This window comes from Myotis myotis, unplaced genomic scaffold, assembly GCF_014108235.1.
Source record: "Myotis myotis isolate mMyoMyo1 unplaced genomic scaffold, mMyoMyo1.p scaffold_m19_p_21, whole genome shotgun sequence".
Lineage (NCBI taxonomy): Eukaryota > Metazoa > Chordata > Mammalia > Chiroptera > Vespertilionidae > Myotis > Myotis myotis.
Window position 1 is genome coordinate 4,656,113 of NW_023416326.1, and position 24,507 is coordinate 4,680,619.

General features: G+C 50.0%; 2 protein-coding genes across 7 annotated transcripts in view; one reads left to right on the forward strand and one right to left on the reverse strand.

Annotated features, from left to right (window-relative positions):
- Positions 1–979: 979 nt before the first annotated feature.
- LGALS8 (galectin 8) lies at positions 980–11,937 on the forward strand. 2 transcript variants are annotated; one of them, XM_036354559.1, is made up of 11 exons: positions 980–1,099; positions 3,671–3,820; positions 4,021–4,109; positions 5,265–5,475; positions 7,010–7,129; positions 7,694–7,750; positions 8,272–8,298; positions 8,424–8,546; positions 9,000–9,088; positions 10,099–10,264; positions 10,722–11,937. In XM_036354559.1, the coding sequence occupies exons 2-11, from the start codon at positions 3,779–3,781 to the stop codon at positions 10,869–10,871; spliced, it is 1,074 nt and encodes a 357-aa protein (XP_036210452.1). In that variant the 5' UTR covers positions 980–1,099; positions 3,671–3,778; the 3' UTR covers positions 10,872–11,937. The 2 variants fall into 2 exon arrangements, with proteins under 2 accessions (XP_036210452.1, XP_036210453.1); XM_036354560.1 differs by lacking the exon at positions 8,424–8,546 and having other exon boundaries at positions 983–1,099.
- Positions 11,938–13,115: 1,178 nt separating this feature from the next.
- The window catches only part of HEATR1 (HEAT repeat containing 1), a 34,746-nt gene continuing 23,354 nt past the window's right edge, over positions 13,116–24,507 (reverse strand). For 4 of the 5 annotated variants that reach the window (XM_036354557.1, XM_036354556.1, XM_036354554.1 and 1 more), the window contains 16 exons: positions 23,879–24,109; positions 23,068–23,194; positions 21,808–21,968; positions 20,683–20,729; positions 20,455–20,578; positions 19,471–19,611; positions 18,713–19,002; positions 17,866–18,016; positions 16,891–17,049; positions 16,640–16,774; positions 16,393–16,497; positions 16,139–16,307; positions 15,648–15,802; positions 15,160–15,318; positions 14,173–14,281; positions 13,116–13,414 (listed from right to left, as the gene is read on the reverse strand). In XM_036354557.1, the coding sequence (XP_036210450.1) occupies positions 13,326–13,414; positions 14,173–14,281; positions 15,160–15,318; positions 15,648–15,802; positions 16,139–16,307; positions 16,393–16,497; positions 16,640–16,774; positions 16,891–17,049; positions 17,866–18,016; positions 18,713–19,002; positions 19,471–19,611; positions 20,455–20,578; positions 20,683–20,729; positions 21,808–21,968; positions 23,068–23,194; positions 23,879–24,109 (2,352 nt within the window). In that variant the 3' untranslated portion in view covers positions 13,116–13,325. Of the gene's footprint in view, positions 13,415–14,172; positions 14,282–15,159; positions 15,319–15,647; positions 15,803–16,138; positions 16,308–16,392; positions 16,498–16,639; positions 16,775–16,890; positions 17,050–17,865; positions 18,017–18,712; positions 19,003–19,470; positions 19,612–20,454; positions 20,579–20,682; positions 20,730–21,807; positions 21,969–23,067; positions 23,195–23,878; positions 24,110–24,507 lie in introns of those variants that run through there. The other variant, XR_004974995.1, reaches the window with a different exon arrangement.

Here is a 24,507-nt window from a genome sequence, read left to right on the forward strand (position 1 = left end):
AAATGTCAGTTTCCATCATTTTAAATGTGTATGTAACAAGTCACAATGTAAATGCAGTCCTTCTTGTGGCTTGCTTGGAAAAACTCTAAAAGGCACCGCCGTGGTATCTTCTGTCTTTAAAAGAAACAAAAAATAAAGACAAAATAAAATAAATAAAATCTTCCCTTTGAGTCCACACTCCGTGCCTCTCCATAGCAAACCTGGGTGAACGATTTAGTCATTAGCATTTCCCCTGCTGCTTCCTCTCTCAGTTCTGAACGCAGTAGGCCGGTCACCGATGACCTCCAGGCTTCTAAGTCCGCTGCTTGCTTCTATTTTTATTACTTTTCAATCCTCACCCGAGGATATTTTCCCCATTGATGTTTAGAGGTACGTGTGCTTTTGGCCGGAATCGAACCCGGGACCCTGTGGCCCAGGCCGATGCTCTACCCCCTGAGTCCCTGGCTAGGGCCGTGGGCTCCTCCTCTGTTCCTGGCCTTCCAGCAGCATCTGTCACGATGGGCGGTGCTCTCTCTAGACTTTCCTTCTTCGCCTTCGGACACCTCTGGGCAGGTCTCCGGGGCTGCCCTCCTCCGCCTCCTGGCTCTTTCCCTGGCTTCTGTCCTGGGTCCGTGGTCCGGTAGCTGCTGTCCCCGTGACCCCATCGCGTCCAGGGCCTCCCCCCCACCGCCCACCCCCGTTTTCCTCTCTCCCGCGGCACCGAACGCTTGTCGGGAGCCTCAGGCTCTTTGCACGAATGGCTCCCGCGTTCTCCCCGCAAATCTGCATCCGCCCCCTCCTCTCACTCACCTTCACCTTCACCTTCACCTGCACCTGCACCTGCACCTGCACCTGCACCTGCACCTGCACCTGCACCTCCTCCCGAGGCTTCCGGGCAGCGACCAAAGCCGCCCCAGATGCTCCCCTTGCAACACCCCGTCTCCAGGGCGGCGTGACCCCAGACTCCGCCCCGTTCTCATCCCATCCACCCCCGGCCGCTGGGCAGAACCGGAAACAGCGGCGGACTGAGCGCCGGGGCGGCCCGTAGCCGCGGAGCCGAGCGGAACCGGAACCGACGGACCCGCGGACGCGCCCTCCGCCCGAGCGCCTCGCATCGCCGGTGAGTGGGCTGCTCAGCGGGGGGCGCCGCGGGAGGGTCCGATGGGAGGCCGTCCGGGGGGAGCCCATGGGGGTCCCGCTCCCCGCCCCTCCCGCCCCCCCCGCCCCCCCCCCGCACCCGGGGCTGCGACCTGGAGGCCCCTCCGCCGCCCTTTAAAGCCCCGGGACCGGGTGACACCGCGGCCCCGTGCGCTCGGGCCACCGGGTGACGCGGCCGCGGGGCTGGGAGCGCGACGGGGGCGCCTGCGAGGCGCGCGGGGTCGGGATCGGGATCGGGGTCGGGGTCCGGGACCGGGCGGGCGGGAGGGGGTGCCAGGTCGGGGCTCCCCCGCGGGCGGCGGCTTCCTCCGGGCTCCGGTGACCGGCGGCCGGTCAGGTGCTCCGGGCGGGTCCGGACTCCGGACACTCGAGTTTCCTTCCTCTTTTCATTCTTAAGTCTTAGCCTTCCCTCCAGCTACTCGGTGTACCCGCGGGTCCTTTTTAAAAATTGGGGTGACATCCCCGCTCTTACCACGCGCTGGAAGCCCCGGCCGCCGCGATCAGACAGGAAGAGGGACGGGCATCCACCCGGGAGAGGAGGAAGGGAAACTGTTCTTCGCAGGTGACAGGGTATCGTTCCTAGAAAGCCCAAAGCCTCCGCCAGAAAACTACGAGACTCCAATGGAGTTTGGCAGCTTAGCGGGTTACAGAATCAACACCCCAAAAGCGGTGGCTTTTTAAAAAATAAACCAAGAATGCATTCTCGGAAAGAGAAACTAAACAATCCCATTTACTATTGCAACAACAACAACAACATTAAGGAACTTAGGAATAAACTTAACCACCTAACCGGTTTGGCTCAGGGGATAGAGCGGCGGCCTGCGGACTGAAGGGTCCCGGGTTCGATTCCGGTCAAGGGCATGTACCTGGGTTGGGGGTACATCCCCAGTAGGAGGTGTGCAGGAGGCGGCTGATCGATGTTTCTCCCTCATTGATGTTTCTAACTCTCTATCCCTCTCCCTTCCTCTCTGTAAAAAATCAATAAAATATATATCTTAAAAAAAAAGAGAGAAACTAAACCATCCCATTTACTACTGCAACAACAACAACAACAAAAATTAAGGAATTTAGGAATAAACTTAACCAAGGCAGTAAAAGATCTGTACTCGGAAAACAGCAGGATGCTGAAAAAAAGAGATAGAGGAAGATAAACACTAGTGGAAGAATATACCGTGTTCATGGATTGGTAAAATTCACATCATTAAAATGCCCATACTCCCAAAGCAATCTGCAGATTCAATACAATCCCCATGAAAATACCAACAGCATATTTCACACATCTAGAACAAATCCTCCAAAAATTTATATGGGACAAAAAAAAAGAACCCCAAACGGCCGCAGCAATCCTGAGAAAGAAGAACAAAGTTGGAGGAATCACAATACCAGATCTCAAGTTACATTACAAAGCCACTGTACTCAAGACAGCCTGGTACTGGCACGAGAACAGGCCTATAGATCAATGGAACAGAACAGAGACCCCAGAAACCGACCTAAGCCATTACACTCAATATTTGACAAAGGAGGCAAGAGTATACAATGGAGTCAAGACAGTCTCTTCAGTAAATGGTGTTGGGAAAACTGGACAGACACATGCAAAAAAATGAAACTAGACCACCAACTTACCCCATACACAAGAATAACCTCAAAATGGTTAAAAAACTTAAATTAAGTCATGAAACCATAAAAATCCTAGAAGAAACCATAGGCAGCAAAATCTCAGCTATCTCTCGTAGCAATATGTTTACGGATACATCTCCTAGGGCAGTGATGGCAAACCTATGACACGCGTGTCAGAGGTGACACGCGAACTCATTTTTTTGGTTGATTTTTCTTTGTTAAATGGCATTTACATATATAAAATAAATATAAAAAATATAAGTCTGTGTTTTACTATGGTTGCAAATATCAAAAAATTTCTATATGTGACATGGCACCAGAGTTAAGTTAGGGTTTTTCAAAATGCTGGCACGCCGAGCTCAAAAGGTTCGCCATCACTGTCCTAGGGCAAAGGAAACTAAGGAGAAAATAAACAAATGGGACGACATCAAAATAAAAAGCTCCTGCACAGCAAAAGAAACCATCAACAAAATGAAAAGGGAGCCACTGTAGGGAAGGACATATTTGGCAACAATACATCTGATAAAGGGTTAACATCCAAAATATACAGGGAACTCATACAACTTGACAAAAGGAAGACAATGCCATTAAAAAATGGGCAAAGGACCTAAATAGACACTTCTCCACAGTGAACACACAGATGGCCAAGAGACATATGAAAAAATGCTCAAAGTCACTGATCATCAGAGAGGTGCAAATTAAAATGACAATGACGTATCACCTCAGACCTGGATGTCTGAGATTTTGCTGCCAATAGAAGCATACTCGGTGAGAATTGGGGTCAGATCTTTGACTACAATCGCATCCTGTTATTTGGCAAATATTAGTGACATAATTTCTAACTTACCTTTAAGAAGAATTATGATATAAAGAAAAGTGATGCATTTTTTTCCCCCTCTGTTTTGATTTTGCACAGGGCAACTGCCTCCGTTTCAGTCGAGGAAACCTTTCAATGAAACTTGCTTAAAATCTGAGCTCGCACACAGAAGAGAGACTGCAATCAACGCTGAAGTGGAAGGGAAAGATGCTGTCCTTGAACAACATACAGAATGTCATCTACAACCCGGTAACCGAGTCCTCCGCAGTCACCTTCTACCTTTGGCAGGATTGAGAGCAAACCCAGGGCTGCCGTGACTGTGTAGCTGTTGGAAAACAATGCGGGCCACTTGGAAAATGCTGGGTTTACATGTGATAAAAATGTGGTGCTTAACAATGTAGTCTTTCCGCTTCTTGTAAAAGCATATTTGTGCAAATTCTTTTCCCCAGATAATCCCCTATGTTGGGACCATCCCTGAGCAGTTGGAGCCTGGAACTTTGATTGTGATCCGTGGGCATGTTCCCGGGGACTCGGACAGGTAAGATTGTTGCATTCGATGTAGAAGAACATGAAGAAACTGCCTTCTTGTGACAATAACATACCGTGGGAGAGACATTAAGGTACTTGAGGCTGATTTTGCTTCCATCAGTATCCTGACCCAGATGCTGAGATTGGAATGAGTGACTGAAATAGACGTAATTTGGTTTTTTTATTTTATTGCTCTAAGTCTGATCTCATTGTAAAGAACTAGAGGCCTGGTGCATGGATTTGTGCACTGGTGGGGTCCCTCAGTCTTGCCTGCACCCTCCTGTAATCTAGGACCCCTTGGGGGATGTCAGACTGCTGGTTTCAGCCCAATCCCCACAGGCCAGGCTGAGGGCACCAGGCCTCTAGTATGCATATAAGATCTTTGGTTAATCTCATCCCACCCTCCCCCCGCCCCCCTTCCCTCTGAGGTTCATCAGTCTGTTCCATGTTTCCATGCCTGTGTGTTGAGCGTCTGCCCCCTGGTGGTCAGTGTGTGTCATAGATAACGGTCACTTAGGCTTTTATATATAGAGATTGGATGTATGGTTAGTGAGGGGAACTGTGGTCAGATGACAGGGACAGAGCCCAGTTGCAGGGTCACCCCCACAGCTTCTCCTAAGGCCTGTTTGGGTAGTTTTCATCGGATGCGCTGGGTACAAACTGTGGACAAGGCTGTATCTGTTAGAGTTGGGCTCAGGTCAGTGTGGCTGCCGCCCACATGACAGTGGCTTAAAGGAAAGAGTCGGGTCTGAAGGAGACAGCCCAGGTGCTTAAGGCAGTGCTGCCAAGACTTAGAGAAGCAGGGCTCCCCTCTGGCATCCGCTCTGCTGTCCCAGGTGAAGGCCCCTTTCCCATGATTCTTGGCGCTAGAACTGCAGCCTCACATCGTGCACTGGGTAGCTGGGTGGGCGCATGTGCTGTTTGTGGGGAAGGCCAGGGGATGGACTAGGGAGGCCGGAGAATAGAGGCTCCCTCTGGACAGACGGGGCCCCAGCCCCAGCACCGGGGTCCGTTACTAAGGAAGAAGCGAAGGAGGCCTGGTTAGGCCCTGTAGGTGAATGCGGAGAGGGTCCGCCATGTGTTCCTCCGCCTGGAGTCCCTGCTGCGGGCCCCCACTCCGTGCGGCCTCCCTCTCCCGGGGCTCAGGTGCCGTCTCTCCTCCCAGGTTCCAGGTGGACCTGCAGAGCGGCAGCAGCGTGAACCCGCGAGCGGACGTGGTCTTCCACTTCAACCCCCGTTTCAAAAGGACCAACTGCATCGTGTGCAACACTCTGAAAAACGAGAAATGGGGGCGGGAGGAGATCACCTACGACATGCCTTTCAGGAAGGAGAAGTCCTTCGAGATCGTGATGATGGTGCTGAAAGACAAATTCCAGGTGGCGTTGGGAGGCTAAAAGCTGGACCTCACTCCTGAGCGCGCGCAGGACGCTTTCCCAGTAGGGAGCTCGCCCTTCCGTTTCTCAAATCCAGAGTGTGGCTGGATGACTGTGCTCAGTGCAGGGGCCAGGCGGGTACCATCGGTGAGGCAGGAGCCACGCACGGCTCCTTCCTGCTCATGTTTCTTCTCGCCAGGCGGAGCTCAGTTCTGAATTGGCCCCGCCCTGTATTCTTTGTGGGTCAGTAGTTACAACCATGACCCAAGCTGGGGGACTAATGACAGGTGCGAATGTAGAAGCCAGGATCCCACTATGAAGTCGGGTCCTGCCGCAAGGGGGTTCTTTAGGGTTGTGGGATTTCAGATGCAGAGATCTCAGAATCTGGCTGCCATGAGCATCTCCTCTCGGCCTGTGGGACGGAGAACGTGGTCCCACGGCCCTCCCCCTGCTCGCCTTCACGCGCCATCGAGAGAAGACTCCCATTCCTGGTAGGGTCCTTCCTGGCCCCAGGATCCGCCCCCATCCAGGACAGCACCCCTAAGTCTCCTGAACTCCATGCACCCTCCCTCCTCTGGCCTTTGGGCCCTTGTTCCTACCGTGCTTTGGTTTCATCCTGTGTTTATTTTGCCTGCCTCTAGGGTTTTAAGCTCCCTTTGCTTAGAGACCATCTGTATTCTGCCAGTGTTTTCCCAATATTCCCGACACAGTAGCTGCACTGGGAGGGAGAGAGGGAGGGAGAAGGAGCTGCGTGCGCTGGCACCTGCTGTGTCAGGCTGAGCTGGGACCCACAGCATGGCCTCGTCCCCTCACACGGCAGCCCTGTGGGGAGAGTGTTGCCTACTTGCAAACAGCGATCCCAGAGAAGCTGGGGACTTGCCCAGGGTCATTCCTTCACCAAGTGCAGCAAAGGCAGGCTGAGCCCTGCCCCCTGCACTGTGGGCTCTCGGAGGGGGCACACTTGCAGGGTTGATCTCTCCTGGGCTCAGGCCTCCTGGGCATCCGGGGCCTCTGGATCCTGGAGGTCTCATCTATGCACAGATACGTACATGCAGACCCACGTCTGTGCACGCATGCACAACTGGTGTTCAGAGAAGGACGGACTTATGGCTTTAACGAGCTCAGGAAGCCAGGAGAAGATAAACCCTCCTGGTGGCGGGATGCCGTCAGTCAGTCTGGGCAGACACAGTGGGACCCTGTGGGAAAGGGATCACCTTAAAACTCAACCCAAGTGGCCCTAACCGGTTTGGCTCAGTGTATAGAGTGTCGGCCTGCGGACTCAAGGGTCCCAGGTTCGATTCCGGTCAAGGGCATATACCTTGGTTGCGGGCACATCCCCAGTAGGGGGTGTGCAGGAGGCCGCTGATCGATGCTTCTCTCTCATGGATGTTTCTAACTCTCTATCCCTCTCCCTTCCTCTCTGTAAAAAATCAATAAAATATATTAAAAAAAACAACTCAACCCAAGTAAACAGATTTCAGTTTGTGTAAATCTGTAAGATGAGCTTGTTAACTGTTGGTAAACCGTGTCCACCCAGGTGGCTGTCAATGGGAAACACACGCTGCTCTACGCCCACAGGATCAGCCCCGAGAAGATCGACACCCTGGGCATCTACGGCAAAGTGAGCATCCACTCGGTGGGCTTCAGCTTCAGCTCGGTGAGTGCCCTACCCCGACGCTGCCTGCCGAGATCCGTTAACGCCTGCACCCCCATGCTGTTTGCCGTCCGCAGGCCTCCAATCTAGGGCAGTTCCTACAAAAAGCCCTTTTTAGCCGCTGGGGCTGTTCCCTCGACCCAGGAATACGGGGGAGTCTCCCCGAGATGTTTCCTGGAGGTGGGCTGTCTGAGCCAAGGGGTGTCTGCATTTTATGTTGTGGTTGAAAGTGCTAACTTGCCCTCCCAAAATACTAAGGCAGAATTCTCAAGCATATTAAAAAAAATAAAATGAAGTGTATGGATTTGAGAGAGGGAGGAAGGGAGAGGGCGATAGGAACATTTATGTTGATCGATCGCTGCCTCCTGCATGCCCCCCCCCCGCCAGGAATCGAGTCCGCAACCCCTCATGTGCCCTGACCGGGAATCAGACCTACAACCTCTCGGTGCACGGGTCGCCGCTCAGCCATTGAGCCCCACTGGCCGGGCTGTAATTCTTGTTGTTATGTCAAGCAGATTGCACTTGGAATTGGATGGATGCTAAAGATCAGTCTTATCTTTTCTTTAGGATTTAAGGAGCGCCCAAGCATCCACTCTGGAAGTGGCAGTTCTAAATGGAGAAGATGTAAGTGTCAAGTCTTTGAATGAACCACCAGTTTATTTTTATTTTTTTTAAGTATATTTTATTGATTTTTTACAGAGAGGAAGGGAGAGAGATAGAGAGTTAGAAACACTGATGAGAGAGAAACATCGATCAGCTGCCTCCTGCACACTCCCTACTGGGGATGTGCCCGCAACCAAGGTACATGCCCTTGACCGGAATCGAACCTGGGACCCTTGAGTCCACAGGCGGACGCTCTATCCACTGAGCCAGACCGGTTAGGGCTGAACCACCAGTTTAAAACGGGGGCGCGGGGGGGTGTACAGGATTCCGATTGTCCTTCCAGCCTGAGGAGCCCTGACGACTCCGGACCACACCACCATGGAGCTCTTGTTGCCTGGGGACCAGCCCCAGGGCAGAGCAGGCACTGTGGTCCCTGCCAGGCTGGCTCAGGACACTAGAGAGATCCAGTTACTCCTGTTACGTACACAGCGCTGCGGTTCTTTCCTTTCAGGCGTCCTCATTCTGTCTCTCTCCCCCCGTAGGTACCCAGTGCCGGCATGTCGCAGTTTGTAAGTATCGTTGCCTGTTAGAATATGTAGAACATTCTGTAAAGCTGCCCAGTGAGCGAGTGGTGTCAGTGTTGGAAGACAGCGCCGTTCATCCCAGCCCTCACTGCGGCCCTGTCTCCCCACAGCCTAGTAATAGAGGAGACACTGATAAAATCGTACCCAGAACTGTCTGCACCAAGAACAAAGGTTCGACTGCCCATCACACTTTGACTTGCGCCAAAATACTACCTATCAACTGTTTGTCCAAGGTTTGAAGAGCCCCCAATGTTTACTCCTGTAGGACGAGTTAAGTTTTCATTTGCTGATAAATGGGGCCTCGACCCTCCGTAGAAGCCCAGAGCAGCCACCTGGCATTTCTGTGCTGTCCCTGGACACCCTCCGGCTCCAGGCCCCTACGGAGCCATTAGTGTGATCCCCTCCCTGTAGCAGGAGCAGCGCTTCCGACCCCACCCACAGGCTCTTCAGTGGGAGTGTCACTCACTCAGGACAGCAGGTCCCACTCCAGGCCATCCTTTCACGAGTGTTTGCCGTGAGCCAGGCACAGTGGTTCCTGCTGGGGACCCGTCCGGGACCAGGGCAGGCACAGGCTGTCCCTTCACGGGGTTGACAGCCACAGCCTTTGAACACGTCCGTGTTCGGGCAGTTTTCCCACATGATGGCGTCCTGCAGGCTTCCCGGTGCCGACTGTGGTCTCTTTTCAGACTCTGCCTTTCGTGGCGAGGTTGAACTCCTCCATGGGCCCTGGACGGACCGTCGTCATTAAAGGAGAAGTGAACGCGAAGGCCAAAGGGTTGGTGTCACTGAGTTAACAGTAATAGTGCAACCGCCTTCCACGTGTGACAGTGCAACCCCCTCCCATGTGACAGTGCAACCCCCTCCCACGTGTGACAGTGCAACCCCCTCCCACGTGACAGTGCAACCCTCTCCGTGTGACAGTGCAACCCCTCCCACGTGTGACAGTGCAACCCTCCCACGTGTAACAGTGCAACCCTCTCCCACGTGTGACAGTGCAACCCTCTCCCACGTGTGACAGTGCAACCCTCTCCCACGTGTGACAGTGCAACCCCCTCCCACGTGTGACAGTGCAACCCTCTCCCACGTGTGACAGTGCAACCCCCTCCCACGTGTCTCCTCTTAGCTCTCACCGCGCAGCCGTCTTGTGAGATCCCAGTAGCGCTAGGGTGCCAATCCTCGGCTGAAAGGTGCGGGTAATAAAGCAAGAGGAACTCAGGCTGCTCCCTAGTTGGTGGCAGAACCAGGACTAAATCCTAATGTTGTGGCCAGACTCAGGGTGGCCCCTCCTTCCCTGGCAGAATCCAGGGCAGCCCTGTGAGGTCCTGTAGCTCTTGTTATGTAACCTGTAGAACGTCTGCTTTATGGACCTTTTCCAGAGATATTTGGATTCTGAAAGCTTGAAATGAGGCATTTCCTGGACAGAAGTTCACTTCCAAGAACAGCACACACAGACATGAGAATCCCTTGACAGGACCCTGCCCCCGCCCCCCGCAGCTGAAGAAATCACTTAGCTTATTCTTCTAAATCCTCAGCTTCCTCCTAACCGGATCCATACCCTCAACATGGATTTTAAAGTTTTTTTTCCATCTTCATTTTACAAATAACATATCTATAGAATGCTAACTTGGAATGTAAAGTTTCATTTCACCGTTGGTGTTCCTATGCCCATATGCATACTTATATTTTGTGTAGTTATAATCAGAGTTCAGTTCTGCTTGTTAAATTTCAGAAAGTGCGCTACTCTCTTCTAGTTGACTAAATTTTATTTATTTTTTGTCTTAAAAGCTTTAATGTTGATCTGATATCAGGAAAATCAAAGGATATTGCTCTCCACTTGAACCCGCGCCTGAATAGTAAAGCATTTATAAGGAATTCTTTCCTTCAAGAGTCTTGGGGAGAAGAAGAGAGAAATATTACCTGTTTCCCATTTAGTCCTGGGATGTACTTTGAGGTAAGATCATATTTGAAAACGGGATAGGGCAAAGGATCCTGGGAGCAGGGGTCAGACAGACGGTCCGTGCAGATCAAGCCCTACTGTGCACCTGTGTGTGTGTGTTTTATTTTGAGATCGTATTTTCAATGTCCTATTCATAACATAGTCAGTGCAAATGGCAAACCCAGTAGAATGGAATTATTAGACATTGGTTGTCATGTCAAAAATTGGATAGCCCCGTTAGTTAATAGCAGTTTTAGCAGGAACCTTGTCTCAGTCCTGGGGTGATATTTTTAATGCCCGTGGATATGGAGACAAGGGGGCCATGAAACTGCCTGCACTGCCATCATCCCCGTTGGTCACACACAGCTTTGGGTGGCAGCCCTTTCTTCCAGGAAGCGAGTCTTGTTTGTACAAGAAACTCAGATTTTTAAACCAAGGGGAAGCACTAACGTTGCCCGTCCTTTCCTTCCAGATGATAATTTACTGTGATGTTAAGGAGTTCAAGGTTGCGGTGAATGGCGTCCACAGCCTGGAGTACAAGCACAGGTTTAAAGAGCTCCCCAGCATCGACACCCTGGAGATCGACGGAGACATACAGCTGCTGGAAGTAAGGAGCTGGTAGCTGACACGACCACCACGAAAACTGAAATACAGAATGGCTTACGTGACACTGGCCTGGTTAAAATGCATCTCACGACCATACTACCTGTGTATATAGTTAAGATGAGCTTCCGCAGCGTTAGTCCTCCTGGGGTCCTCAGACCTGTCATGCAGGAGGCTCTGTCTAGCGCAGGAGGAGGAAGTTGGAGGCAGCAGCAGCTTATGCATTATTCAGGCCTCCTCCTCTCTCCCCACCCGCCTCGTGTTTATAACCCGCTTCACAGTCACCAGGCACTGGTGAGGTGCCTGCTCTATACAGCAGCAAACATGCATCGAGCACTGCCTTCGCTAGCACTGTGCTGGGTTGGATGTACAGTGGTGTCCAAAACCATGTTCCTTATTCTCTTCTGTGTCTGCCCTTGTGCCACTGCAGGTTAGATACACTCACCAGGGCCTTGGAATGACTCAGCTATTAAATCACCTAAGTCATTAATTATAGAAGGCACCACTACAGCCCCAGGGACCGAATTCTTAAGGAGCCTTCTCTCATCCCCGCAGCCGAGGAGTTGATAGCGACTTATATCTGGCAGTTCCCTTTAATATAATAAGCATCCAACTGTAAGCACCACCAAATCATTAACACCATGACATGAACACGGCACAGAGATTAAGGCAACAAAACGAAGCAAAAGCAACACAAACAAATGGTGTTGAAATTCACTTGATGTCAATCACAATACTTTTGTACCAGTAAGTGGTTATTGTAGAATATATATATTTTTTTTATGACTTTAGGGTGAGTTAAAGGTCTGCACATACCTGTACAGAGGGTTTAAGGTAGAAGCGAGAGGAATTCAATTTGCAAATGTTTATGGGTCACAAAGCAAAGTTAAGAACTGATTGAATGTTTATGAAACAGGCCCTACCAGAAAGTGAAATAGACCAACGTAGAGAGGCAACAGAAACACCTGTTGGTTGTCTGCATGCAAAGCGACAGCGCCTCTCTGCTTTTCCAAAGATTAGTCCATCACTAGGCTGAGATCAAACATTGTTCTATCTGAGTGATTAAATCAAACCTGTATCAGCAAGTTACGTGTTGCATTTCTGTAATTTTTCCTATGACTCTTTGAAACGAGTTGGCAGAATTCTTTGCAGAATTCTTACATGTCAGATCTTGTTTCAGGAAATTTAAGAGGCTTGGGAGTGGGGAGGTAAAAAGCTACACCAGCCAGTTCATTTGTCTTATTAAATTGCTGAGCTGGATTCTGCCAGGATTTAGGAGTATTTTCATAACAGATATTCGTTATTTTTTAATACCAATATACTAAAAAGAATACTATTACCAATATATATACATATATATATAAAGTACCCGCTCAGTGTAGAAACTTCTAGCATTCTTTCCCTGTTAGTTTATTATGCCGAATCTTGCCAAACTCAAAAAACATTGATGGGGGCGGGAGGGCAAGAAGACTCTAGAATCCCAGGGTTATTTTTTTTCTTCCTGAAAGACTGCATGACTGAGATTTTCCTCTAAGTCCAAGGACTGAATACAAAATCTTAAGATGTTTTCGAAGTGAAGCTATTAGCATTTATGACTGAATCTTACTAAGACTTTGCTTGAAGAAAATATATGTATCTCTAAACGGCATGTCAGCTTTTTGCTTCTTTGTCACGACTGTCACTGTGACATCATAAGGATTAGAGAACTTCAAAAAAATCTGATTCTTTCTCATACAAGTGACTCTTGGTTACCACCAGTGGGAAAGTCCTCCTCCTACTCCTGGGGCGGGGGGAGGAAGGGGGAGAGGTGGAGGAGCTTCTGGTTGGTGCATCTGTCAGGTGTAGCTGTTTCAGAAACAGCCTGTAGCCTCCACTCCCTCCGCCCGCTCGAAAGGCCGAAAGATAAAGGAGATAATCATTGTCCTGAGTGAAAAATACATTCCAGAACTACTGCCCCCTATGGGCACACAAAAAAATGAAGGCTCAGTGTTATCTACCCAAAATGAAAGTAAAAGTCCAAATGGCTTCACACAGTCAAAAGCATTCTTGCTGAAAGCTGAATAACTCACTTTCTTCAAGTGAAGAAAATGTGTTGCTTTGAGTGAATCTGACCTGGCTACCAGGTGCATAAGACATTGCTTTACCGAAGAGCTAAGGGTTGCACCTGCAGTCCAGTGGGTACGGTCAGCTGGGGTGCGAGGATGAGACCTGCTGTACCAGCACAGTCAGGAAGGACTAATAAACGTGGAAACAACGCAGCCGCCTGTATCAAACCACCACGTGTCATTTACTCTTTGCAATTCTGTACAGATGGCAGGAGGGGTTGGATGGAGTACAAACCAGAGAGGAATCTTGTCAAGTCCACGTTGGTGTGAAGGCACCAAAACGAACATGGCACCAAACACCCCAAATAAAAATATAAAATACAAAATATAAATCCGAACTCTGAACAGAGTGCGAACCCCTCCCCCGGTTAGAAGTAGCTCTGCAGCGGCTCCCCCAGGACGGCCTCCAGCTGCTGCACTGTCCGCTGACACTGATGCTCCACCTCTTCACACTCATCTAGAAGTGAAAGGACACAGGTCAGCTTCCGGCCCCGGTTCCCACCGCCTCATCCAGGCGTCCCCCCGTCTCTGACCACCAGTCAGCAGACGGGGACGCACATCAGAGATCCTGTGCCTTCCTCCCTGCCAAGGGTTTTAGGCCTGGGAGACAGAACCCAACAGAGGCCCCACAAGAAAATTCCCCAATTCCTGGTGGTGCTGCGCTCAGGGCCATAAGAACCAGGTGCATGGCCTTTGTGGAGATGAGCTGTGGATCATGAACGTGAAAGCGTGGCCACCCTGCCTCCACCCCCTGCTTAGGGGGAAGCCCCACTGTCACTCCTTGGGCTGTGCTGTGCCTGGTGCTTCCTGGGCCCCGTGTCCACACGCACACACCTGCCTCCCTCCCCAGCTCCACTGTCACACGTGCTTTGTTAGTTCATCAAGTTACTTAATCCCTAAAGCCTCTAGTTCTTTGTGAAACGAGCACTGTAACAGCATCTACGTCCTGAGGATAATGAGGACCATGCCCAGCACGGAGTGGACGCTGGTCGCTGTGAACAGGAAGCTGTCCTAGGCTGCCGCAATGCCCTAGACATCGTGCTACAATAGACTACGTCTGTAGCCAAAATACACGTGTGAGGGAAAGGCAAAGGAAAGGCCTTCTCCTAATCTCTTCCCGCCACCCCACTCAAAACAGGAACCTGGCCTCCCAGGTCCCCAGTCGAGCCAAGGCTATCCCACTGCACCCACATTTGCTTTTTCATTGGAAATTACCTTCCATCAATTCAGCTAGGAAAGGAATGGACTCTGGTAGCAAGACGATGTAATTCTCCTTCAGTGTCTCCGCCAGTGCGAGCACGGTAATGAGGGCAGCAAATCGAACCTGAAGGGAACCAAAAGCAAAGGTTGGTAAAAACTAGTATCTTAAAAACAAAATGTTCTTTAATATGAGTTTATTTCACTTTATGTCCATTCAGCTTTCACCTAGGATGCCAGGTTACTGAACAGTTTGGGATGTTTGTCATACAGGCAACCTGAACTGTGTTCCACACTCTGACCCCCATGTCAGTGGGTGTCACTAGCTGCTACACCTACCTTCCATTTCCCACAGACCCCTTGGCCCGAGATACACTCTCACCCAAAGGGAAGTCTGTGGACAAGCTCAGAGCATTGGTCTCTGGAAACAGAGACACTTAAGAGGTGTTTAAATTAAAAAGCACAAGGAATCACTTCATGTCTTCTCAAGTTTTAAAAGTGCAGAAGTATTAAAAGTATTTGAGCCGAAACCAGTTTGGTTCAGTGGATAGAGTGTTGGCCTGCGGACTGAAGGGTCCCAGGTTCGATTCCGGTCAAGGGCATGTACCTGGGTTGCGGGCACATCCCCAGGGGGAGATGTGCAGGAGGCAGCTGATCGATGTTTCTAACTATCTCTCTCCCTTCCTCTCTGTAAAAAATCAATAAAATATGTTAAAAAAATTTTTATTAAAAAAAAAAAGTATTTGAGTGTTCGTGCCACACACACACTATAGGGGCTGGGGAGGACTGCTATTATTTATAAATAACCTGGAAGTAAAACCCAAAAACACAGGCACAAACTTGTGTCCGGCACAGCCTGCCTGCTGGTGCTAGAGGATGAGCAGCCATGTTCGTCCCGCTAGTTACCACAGTTGCACAGCCGTGACTGCGCGATAGCTGTTTGGGCTACATGGCGAGAACACAGGGCACAGTGCTGGCACCAGGGCTGCCACCGCGGCTCCTGACCTTGGGCGAGGAGTCTCTCGTCTTCAGCAGGACCTGGTAGTTCAGGGGCTTCCAGAGGGAGTCGTCGGCCATGGCCACCGAGAACTGGGCGATGCAGGGGACCAGGTGCCGCGTCACCCGCTCCTGGAACCTCTCTTCTCCTCCCAGCCGGTTCTCCAGCTGAGGAGAGAAAAGGACTGTGAGCGCCAGGGCTCAGTCTGTCTGTGAAAATACCCAACGTATAAATAATATTCGACTGTCCTCATGACGGGCTCAACACCAGGTGCTGTTACAAATTAAAAACTTAACCATTAGACCAGCGGTCGCCAACCTTTTGGACCTCACGGAACACCAGTGGTCCGCGGACCACCGGTTGGCGACTGCTGCATTAGACCTTATATTGTGCCTTTCGTGTGAAAAATTCAAAAGCAGAGCTCAGTAAAACCACCAATGAAGGTAAGTTAAATCCACAAAAAGTGAGAAGTTAAAAGATGGTCTGACTGGGTTACCTGGTCCACCAGAGGCATCATCAGGGCTTCTGCTCTCTCCTTACTTAGAAAGTGCTGGGTGTCAAACAGGAAGATTTTATGTAAACAGTTCAAGATAAACTGTAAGAGCAAGCAGCACTTTTCAGGGTCATTTTCAGAGTCAAAAAACGCTTCATCTGTAAGAGGGGGAAGAGTAAAAATGAAAACAAGGTCACAATTGAATCTCCAACGTTTACATTCAAATCACTATTGACAGAACTACAATCAAGAGGGCATTTCCTCCTCCATCTAGAAAGCAAGCTCAGGATGAGGGTGGCACCGTGGGTGGGCTCTCGGGTAAGTGATTCCTCCTTCAGTTAACTCATGGCCCCTTTCATGACGCGAAAGCAGACACTTCAGGGCCTGACCACCGACTACAGCATGAAACACCCACCCTTTAGACTTCCTGTACTTCCCGAGCTTGTGCAAGGCACACAGAGCAAGGTGTCAACGAGCTGGAGTCAGCTACCAACCTGTTTTGGAGATGTTCACCTGGTTCAAGGTGTCAGCAAAAGGCTTCACCAAGTGGCCGGCGAACAGAGTAAACAGCCCTTTCAGTTTTGCGGCAATGCAATCTGCCAAGTGGTAAAACGTCAATAGTCTGTCCTTTGGGGCGTCCTCCGTCTTGGCCCAATCAAACAGCTAAAAAGAGAGAGAAGTAGGAGTTTATTCTACACATCTTGTTACTGAGAGGAGCACAAAGCAGACAGGGCAGAAGCAAGCTCACCTTGAAAAACAGAGGTCTGAATGTGACTTCGGAAAGTTTGACAACCATAGCTACCAGGCAGTCGATGATATGGTTTTCTGTCTTTCCAACTTCTTCCAGATCATTCTGAAAACAAAAGAGCTGTTTTATTAGGAAGAGTTCTGACATCCAGCTTTACATACTTCTGGCCAGTAGAACAGGTCACAGCCAGCTTTGGGCTGGCTCTCAGCAGGTGAGTTCAGGATTGGGGGGGTGGCTCTAAGCTGACCTCAGGGTGCTGTGCTCGGAAGTCCAGGGCCTCCAGGAAAAACGTGGTGAGCTGAGACTGATGGGAGGTGAGCTCTTCCTTCTTCATGACCCCGATGTGCTCTTGCAAGATGCTCATAAACGGGCCCATGTGGTTCTACCAAGAACACAGCAGAGAGAGGGGCCAGTTCTTCACACTCCAAGTTCATTATGAAGGGGAACCTGTCAGCACCGCACCTCCCCACCCCAAAGTCCAACCCCAACAGATCTCACCCTCCAGTCCTTCTGGGTGTGCTTGTAGGTTTTGTTGATGGCCGGCAGCAGGACACGGGGGGACAGAGTGGTGGCCAGTGTCTTTTTCAGAGATGTGAGACGGACATTAGCCTGGGAGGCTATACCCATTTCACTCGTGATTTTCTCCAAATGAATCACCTACGGAAACAGAAAGACAGCGATCGAGGCCTCTGTGGCTCAGTGAGAACGTCTGCAGAGTCGCAGCGATGACTCGGGAAGACAGCCCAGATGCTAGTGGCTGGGAAGGCTCGGTACCCGTTTGCCAGAGCGTTCCCTTCCCAGCCAACCCTGACCGTCTGCAGATGCAAATGGACGGGTGCCTCTTTCCTAGCGGGAGTTGGGGGTCTGGGTGAGTGGTCCGAGCACTCAGACTCGCGATGTTCTCAGGACAGGAACCCAGCGCCATGAAACCCTGAGCTCCTTCTTGCTAGCAGACTTGGAAGGCTTCTCAGGGGAGAGGCCCCTTTCTGTACATTTCAAGCGCTGGTTAAATCATTCGCATCAAGGAAGTTATAAATGGCAAACGATCGAGAGAACAGAACAGGTGCGGGGCCATTCTTGGGCATTTTCAGTTGGAAATGCCACCGGCCCACCGTTTGCAGCAAGCTCTGCACTGCACTGCAGGAGACCTCCAACAGGAGAGCCGGACGCACCCGGTCCTATAGGAAGTAATAAAGGCAGCTCTGCCAGCTCCACGCCAAACCTCTCAGGGAAAAGAGAGCAATAAACTACATTCTGCCCAATCAAGAGACCGGCCTCATGGCAAAATGACACCTTCTCAATGTCAGGGCTAAGCAGGAGGCACGATGACGTGGGAGAGAAGGCACGCATTTAGGAATAACAGCCCTTCTTTTCAGAAATAATCTTCCTGCCAAACAGAAGTTAAAAACAAACAAAAGGATTAAGTGTGTGATTTCCTTTTCCCCTGTTAGCACCTGTGGTCTCAGGGCTCACCTGTGCCAGGACGCCTTCCAGGTAGGGGCTGAGGAAGTGGGGGAGAGTCTCGACCACCTTCTGCAGGGCCGCTAAGGCGCTGAGCAGGTAGACGTCGCCGGAGACCAGTTCGCTGGTGTTCTTCATTGTTGTTAGCAATGAGGGCATCAGGCTAGAGAGAAAGAACACGTTTTAGACTAACTTTAAGCGGAAACAGTAGAGAAGGGAGTATAAGTCACAGTATGAGTGGGTGCCCACATTACCCACTGTGTACGTCAGAGCCTACAAAGCATCATCTACAGTTTCCGTGACAAAGAGCAAGACGTGTCCCGGTGCCTGTAGTATCGACAGCGCTCATTTAAAAAATAACGCCTTTCCACTTTACGCTTGCTTTGTGTCTGGCCCCGTGTAAAAAGCCTCCAATGCTCTGCCCCATGGAACCCCACAGGCGGGTGCGGTCTCAGCATCACAGGCAGCAAAGCCAAGGGCCCTGCAGGCTGCCAGCCAGTCTGCCGGACGATGGCCCCTCTAGAGGGGCAGCACCTGTGGCTTCCTAATGACAGCTGGTCAGAGGGGATCGAAAACAGGGACATGAAACACCGTAAAGGTAAGTGAGAATGGTGTGCTTTTCAACTTGAAGGTCAATTCTTTAGCAAATTAATTTTTAAAAATCCTCACCCGAGGACATGTTTTCATTGATTTTAGAGAGAGGGAGGGAGGGAGGGAGGGCGCAGAAAGAGCGAGAACCATCAATCTGAGAGAGAAACACTGATCAGTTGCCTCCCATGTGTGCCCTAACTGGGGATGGACCCCGTAACCTTTCGCTGTATGGGACACTCCCCACCAGCTGAGCCCCCTCACCGCGCACCTGGGAAGCTGAGGGACGGCCAGGGGCCCCAGGGTGGAGGTGGCCTCTGCCACGCACAGCAGGGCACTGCCCACCACGTTCTTCTCATCCTTCTTCTCCGGAGAGACCAGCCTCACCGCCGTGTTCAGCACCGGGATGAAAGGCTCTGGGTTCTCCACACCGAAATTCTTGCACAGAAGCTTCAGGGTGTACAGAGCTGTCTGTCTGTTCACCGCTTGTTCTTCGGCCCCCTTTTTTCTCCGCTGCACAACGGCGAGAAGGACTGGAACCAGTTTGAGGAAGTGGTGAACCTGAGGAGGACAGCGACGTCCCCAATAATTAAAGCTGCCAGGACACTGCCAGTTTACTTCCCACGGTTCCTGCTGACACTGCCCAACAGAGGCCTGAGCCACATGGTCACACGCAGTGACCTCTGCCCATGGACTCGCCGCTACTGAGCGAGGCGTGTGCTGGGAACAGCTCCTATTCACACGAAACATCTCCTGGTTTGCAGAGAGAGTGGATGAGAGTTGTCCCCATGCCAGTGTGGGGTCCACATCAAGCAAGAATTCTATTAGAGTTGAAATTCATTCCAAGAGCTCCAAGGACATATCTCTCTACTCCTACAGAATTAATATCCTGTTTGAAAACACGCGTGCCACGGCAGTATATTCAGATAGCAGCCTACGTATGTGGACTGTACCATGAGACCCGTACGGGAGGCACAGGCAGCTCGGACACCGCGGGAAGGTGAGTGGGTCGGACGTGCCGTCACTTACGGTTTTCTTCTTCCAGGACGCTTTCTGCTGCAGCTTGTTGTTCAGAAGGTCCATCGCTTTCCGGCGGACGGACGGCAAGGGGTTGCCCAGCAGCCCTCTAATCACGGGAATGAATGTTTCCGTGGGCAGCAAGGCATTGACCTAGAGAGCGGTTTACATTGAATAAAAAAGCAATTAGAAAAAAGGGAAGATAAACACATATCAAGACAGACTTCTATCCACTGAATACCTTCTAGGTGCCAGGCATGTTCAAGCCCATTTTCTTATTTAATTCTTACACTAACTTTCAGGTAGGGCAATGCTGATCATGTTTATTAAAAAAAAAAGAAGAAGAATAAAAAGAACTGATGCTCAGACTAAGTGAGCTGATCAATGGCAGGGAGCAGTCACTCAGCCGGATGCGGGGCAGTGATCCTCCGTCAGGACCGGCGGAGCCTCTAAGACAGCGGTTCTCAACCTCCTGGCCCTTTAAATACAGCTCCTCACGCTGTGACCCGACCGTAACATTATTTTCACTGCTGCTTCATCACTGTCATGTTGCTACTGTTGTGAACTGTCATGTAAATATCTGATAGGCAGGATGGTCTTAGGCGACCCCTGTGAAAGGTTCATTCGACTGCCAAAAGGGTCGCGACCCACAGGTTGAGAACCGCTGCTCTAAGAGATCTCTCACACCCCACCTGACAGGCACTGTCCTCCCACTTCTACCTGAATAAAGCGAACGTCACAGTGTCCCATGACTGAATTCTGAAAGCACAGTATTTCTTAAGGCTCATGTTCACACAGTCGATAGAGAAACAACTGTCTTTCTGACAAAATTATTTCTAGTCACCAAGAGGTTCTTTTCTAAGAAAAATCTGAGCTGCATTATATTAAGAGAAGCTATTGCTAAGTTTATTCTTAAAGGAAAACTATGCTGAATCATTTCACAAGGACACAAAAACAGCAACAAAGCACAGAAGATGGGGAGAAACGAAGCCCTACCTTGTCCAACATGTCGTATGCTTTACTGAGGAGCGCTCGCCAAAACTTCCCAGTTAGCTTGTCTGCGTTTTTCTCCACCGACTGTGCAACCGCATTAATGTAGCCAAGGACCGTCTCCAGCAACCTAAACACAGGCGACGCGTGAGGGTTCTGCACTATTCTTCCAGGTTTTTGATAAAAGTTTGAAATTATTTCCAAATAAAAATGGAAAAAGAAGACGTAACATACCTTTGTTCAAGGCCTTTTAAAGCCTGAGGACCACCGCTTTCAACGACCTAATTTATAAAGAGGGCCTCATTAGGACATTATGCAGCTGATAATAAAAACCATTTGAGGTGGGCTCTCAACACTAGATTGTCCAAGGAAGTCATTTTGACTGCTTTTTAATTTCAATTAGAAAAGCAATTATGTATATAAGGACACAATGTCTTAGAACTTTGTGACTTTTTATACAACATATAAATGCGTTTATTAATAATTGTAGTTACCTCCCCCTCCATTTCCGGTATATATATATATGTGTTATACCTATATTGCCCAAAAGCAGTCATTTTGACTGCTTGGGGAAATTTTAAATAATGAAATGACTCTTCTTATTGAATTGAGTAAATTTCTTATATGACCAGTTCGGCTCTGTATTGAAATAACAGTTTTCATTTTTTTTCGATTACCGTCACATGATAACATACAAGTACATGATAAATTGTCGATACTTGATAAGTTGCAGTTGCTCAATAAGCTAAACTAGTACTTGTTATTCGAATCTTTATGCAGTGATACTTGTTCTAATAAGTTGTTTATTTTATTTCTTTTGCGCCCTAAATTCATGAAAGAAATGTCGAACAGAAGTGAGTTATTGGAAAAGCTAAGGAACGTAAGTGAAGAGTGCTCCGATATTATTTCACAATGCAGTCATTTTGACTGCTTTGGGGCAATATAGGTATATACTAAGTTTCAGTCTTTCTAGTGTTAATTCACCTAAGACTATTCAATTCAAACTTCCCAGAGCAACTGTTTTCTGACATTACAATCTAATCAGGTTCAGATCACCCTCGTCTTACTGTAATAACTCTATTTCCCTTACTTTATTTTAATTACAATCTATTCATTTAATTACATTCTACAGCTATTGGTAATATCTGTAAAGTACTACAAAGATTCAGAAAACTATAGCAAATCAATACTCATTTACCTACCAATTATGGAATGCTGATCTTCCTTTAGCTCATAACCCGATTTTAAGATACCATGCGTCACGTTTTCATACCTGCCAAGCTCTTTTTTCTAGTTTAAAACACAGTTTCTTCGGAAAAAGCAGTCACTGTCTCATACACGTATCTGAAGAACACACACCTTTCTGATGAAGTGGCTGGAAGCCAGGAGCTGGGCCATGAAGGACACGGACAGGAACTTGAAGTGCCGCAGCTGCTTGGCCGTGTGAGCGTCCACACTGAACACCTGCAGCATGTCCCCTGCGGCTTCGCTCGGAGGAGATGCCACTTTGGGAACGGTTTCTGCAAAAGAGCAACAAAATCGGTGGCCACACTCATCTTCGACCTCAATCTGCAGTGCAGATACAGAGAGCACAGGAAATGGGTACATGTCTCAGAGAGGCACAGAACCCGTTAACCCATTACACTCAGTTTTCCCTCTTTTAAATGAGTGAAAGCCCGGCTGGCGTGGCTCAGGGGTTGAGTGTCGGCCTATGAACCAGGAGCTCATGGTCTGATTCCCGGTCAGGGCACATGCCCGGGTTGCAGGCCCAATCCCCAATGGGTGGTGTGCAGGATGCAGCCGATCAACGATTCTCTCTTATCATTGATATTTCTCTCTCTCTCTCTCTCTCCCTCCCTCTCTGAAATCAACTTTTAAAAAAATGAAAAAAAATAAATTAGTGAAAGGCATGAATACATTTACTAAGGAAGTACCCCGCAGCCCTGAGAAGTGTGTGTAAGACCAAAAGAAAAACAAAACAAAAGCAGGGCAGCTGAGCCAAGCAGCTGGAAGCCAAAAATGTTGTACAAGGAGCCTAATTAATTTCTGAAGCCTCAGGCATTTACTTGGTGGCCACATCAGACTGAAGTCTTCAACATTTAATTCTAAGAGGTGGAAAACGTCCTAAAACTTTGTAGAACCCCATGTTCAAATGGATCCAATATAAAAGGGCTGGGTGCAGTGGTTGGGGGTTCAGGGTGGGCCACTTAAAAACCACTGTCCCAGAGACTCAGACGAAGACTTCTTCCTTCGCAGGTCACCACACACAGTGCTCTAGGCCCCTGCCGCTCTGTCCCTGAGCCGACTGTAAGATGAGACGAGTCACACTGCCTGTCCGAGCAGGGAAGACAGGCCCCAGCCAGCCACACAGAAAACAAACCCCGCAAGTCCCCAGACCCATCCTTCGAATACGCTTGGCTGTTCTGCTCTGAAAGGCATAGAACTAAGAACATGCAACACATCCAGCCAATGTCATTGGCGCGCAATAGTGGAATGTTCTCCAAGTCTCCTATACATTTCAGTGTTTCGTTACTACTGCTTCTCTTCTACAAAAAAACTGCCACCCCTTCCTACCCCCGACCGTTCAGTTCAACAGGAAGTAAGCCCCCGTTCCCTCACCTTCCTTTTCCTCCGGCAAGCTCAGCAAGTACTGGAGGATATTCATCAAGCTTTGTATCTGCTCCTGGACACTAAACTCACAACAGACTGAGATCCAAAATTCAGTGTCTGCTTCCAACATGGCATCCTGCATAGAGAAGAGACACAGGTAGTAAAACTGCACCTGTCCAATTCATGTTAATTAGCAAGCACAATAAGGGGAATGTCGTAAAAATATTTCTTAGCTACAGCGTCACCACGTTTATTCCTCCAGTCCCATGTATCACCACGGGACCGAGCTCCATACCTGAAGAGCCAGCCCAGGGGGGTTGCAAGCACACTCCAGGCGAGTCTGCGTGACGACTTCCGCAGAACTGAGCACCCTGCTTTGCTCAGATCAGGTCTAGATCTGTTGTTCCCAGACCCAGCCTCTCATCTAAAAACAGTCCTGACCGCTCAGTCCTATCCTCATCTATCCAGCAGGGCTCCCCCAAACAACCCCTGCATCTTACGCTTCCCTTTCCCAGTGAGATGCTTTCATAGCCACTTTCAAGAGACACTGTTTAATCCCTCACAGCTGTCCTGTTGGGCTCAGAGCAGAACCACCCGCAGGGCACCGGACCTGCACCCTCAGCGGTGCCTGCGGCTGCTGTGGGATCCAGAGCCATGGCTCCGAAACAACGTTACAGACTGACAGGGATCTGGAAGAGCAGTTCTGAGCCAGCACTGGCAAGTACTGCCCACGGAACATCGCTGCCCACAGTTCAGCCGGAAAAGATCACAAACCTGAGGGAAACACCCGTCCTGCATCCCACCCGCCCCACACGCTGACCTTCTCCCCGCAGGCGGCCGCCAGCGCGGTCTTTGTGATGTACTGTTCGAACAGCAGGACGAGGAGGACCCAGAGGAATCGGGCTGCGCCGAGGGTGTCGACGAGCTGGACCAGGACTGGCAGGCGCCTGTGCTCTGGGACGTGCGGCAGCGCATCCACAAACACTCCCGTGATCTTCACCACGATCGCCTCCACGTTCCGCGTGACTTCCACAGAGTCTCCGCCGTCAGACTGCAGAGTGGCAAGCAGGGTCAGCGGGGGGGACAAAGAGCCCCCACACAGCAGGCTTTAAGTGGGCAGGACAAGGCCTTCCTGTGTGCTCAACGCTACTGAAATAATTTTAATAATCAGAGGCCAATCAGGAAATATTCGAGAAGGATAAATTACATCCCAGGCACTATTTGGCCCTGAGGGGAATACTGAGTGTAGGATGTGAGCTCTGCCGCAAAGGAGACTCATCAGAAACAAGACACCGGGGTGAGGAGGGAACAGGAGGCACTACATGGCAGACCCCAATGCCAGGCACTGAGAGCACGTCTGCTTTCGGACGCCCGGGGAGCTGCGGAGACCAAGCAGGATTTGTGTTTGCTCGAGAAGAGTGGGTATGACTGAGAGCACAGAGAGGCCAC